This window comes from Contarinia nasturtii, unplaced genomic scaffold (assembly GCF_009176525.2).
Source record: "Contarinia nasturtii isolate CC-2019 unplaced genomic scaffold, AAFC_CNas_1.1 Cnas_scaffold_3590, whole genome shotgun sequence".
Taxonomy (NCBI): domain Eukaryota; kingdom Metazoa; phylum Arthropoda; class Insecta; order Diptera; family Cecidomyiidae; genus Contarinia; species Contarinia nasturtii.
This window is the reverse complement of record NW_022200889.1, coordinates 1-1,399: the sequence shown is the minus strand read 5'-3', so window position 1 is coordinate 1,399 and position 1,399 is coordinate 1. Positions and strand designations below refer to the sequence as shown.

General features: G+C 35.0%; 1 protein-coding gene across 1 annotated transcript; it reads right to left on the bottom strand.

The window, feature by feature from the left end:
- Positions 1-60: 60 nt before the first annotated feature.
- Positions 61-1,176, bottom strand: LOC116350096 (phospholipase A1-like; the record flags this gene model as incomplete). The annotated part of the gene is made up of 5 exons (XM_031781818.1): positions 61-234; positions 300-608; positions 701-724; positions 799-926; positions 999-1,176. Coding segments are annotated over 5 exons (813 nt in total), but the record flags the coding sequence as incomplete, so codon positions are not given.
- Between the last annotated feature and the right edge of the window lie 223 nt (positions 1,177-1,399).

Here is a 1,399-nt window from a genome sequence, read left to right as displayed (position 1 = left end):
TATAAAATCGTTTGGTAGCTGTTGCAACATGCAAGAAAAATGCTAATCCATGATTATTACTCAGGATTCGGCCACCATTTAATCTAGCGTAGATATCAACGTGTCCAAGTCTAGTTTTAGTCATTCCCTGAACACTCGAGGTATGAATCACTTGAACATATTCGGCTAAATCTGGTTTAATTGTGTCTTTGGGAGTTTTAGCCAGAAACGGAGGGGTTCTGGATGGATCCAATGCTAAAGTTTTTAAATTATAATAGCTCTCATAATAATGCAAACAAACTGTGCAAAATAATAAATACCTAGTAACATTCTAACTTTTTCGCCTGTTTTACTAAGCAAATATTCGGCAGTTCTGCCAGCGATATGCGCACCAAAACTGAAACCAGTCACATCCACCCGTGACATATGGAGAATATTATCTCCGGCTGAAGATTGAGATTGATATCGTACATTCAACACCAAATCACGCACCATTTTCGCCACATATTCAAGCCGATTTGTTACCACCAATTTATCCAAATGTCCAATTGCTTGACATCCAGTTCTTGGTTTATCTGAATAGCAATACGATACGAAACAAACATTGTTTCCAGATGTAATAAACCATTCTATGGAGAAAATAATAGAATTTTGTTCAAGTAAAAACAAGCAGTCTTTCTATGAGTGAAAAAGTTCAAAAGTAAGAAAAAGAAAAAAGTACCTCTGGCAAACTTAAACAAAAGTCCTAATTGAGAAAAATAAGATTTTTTTTAATGGAAAATAGAAAATCTAGATTAAAAAAAATATATTTTTATTTACCAGATGCTGAAGTAATTTCATTTCCAGCCCCAAGGAAAAACAATGACAGACCTCTGTTATTGTTTAGACTTTTTACCAAATAATCTGGGATAGTGTCATTAACATGTTCCACATAAAATTCACGATGACTGCATAAAAATGTGAGAAAATGGAAATATAAACCAAAGCATGCTCATGAATAATCTACTTATGGTACTTACTTAGCTTTGGCTATACAAGCGAAGGTAATGGGCTCTCCATCGTATTGGAGGTCATCGACGTTGAATTCAGCCTTTGATTTTCCTTTTCTAAGAGATTGGGAAATCGATCTTGAAAGTGATCTAGCAAATGATCTCGGAGTTGATGTTGAGCTTCTGGATATAGGTGATCTGTCATAAGCTGCAATAACATTGCACCCGTTTAGAAATAATGCAGAAAGCACCACGTACACGTTTAAATTTACAATTTTGTCCAAAATTTTCCTCAATTAATTCTTAAAACAGCTTACCGTCGACTCGGTAACGGTGTTGAAGTTTTACTTAAACTACAAACTTGACGCGTATGTTACGCATGTGTCTTTATCAAACATACTCACAGAAAAATTTCCGGATATTTCGAACCC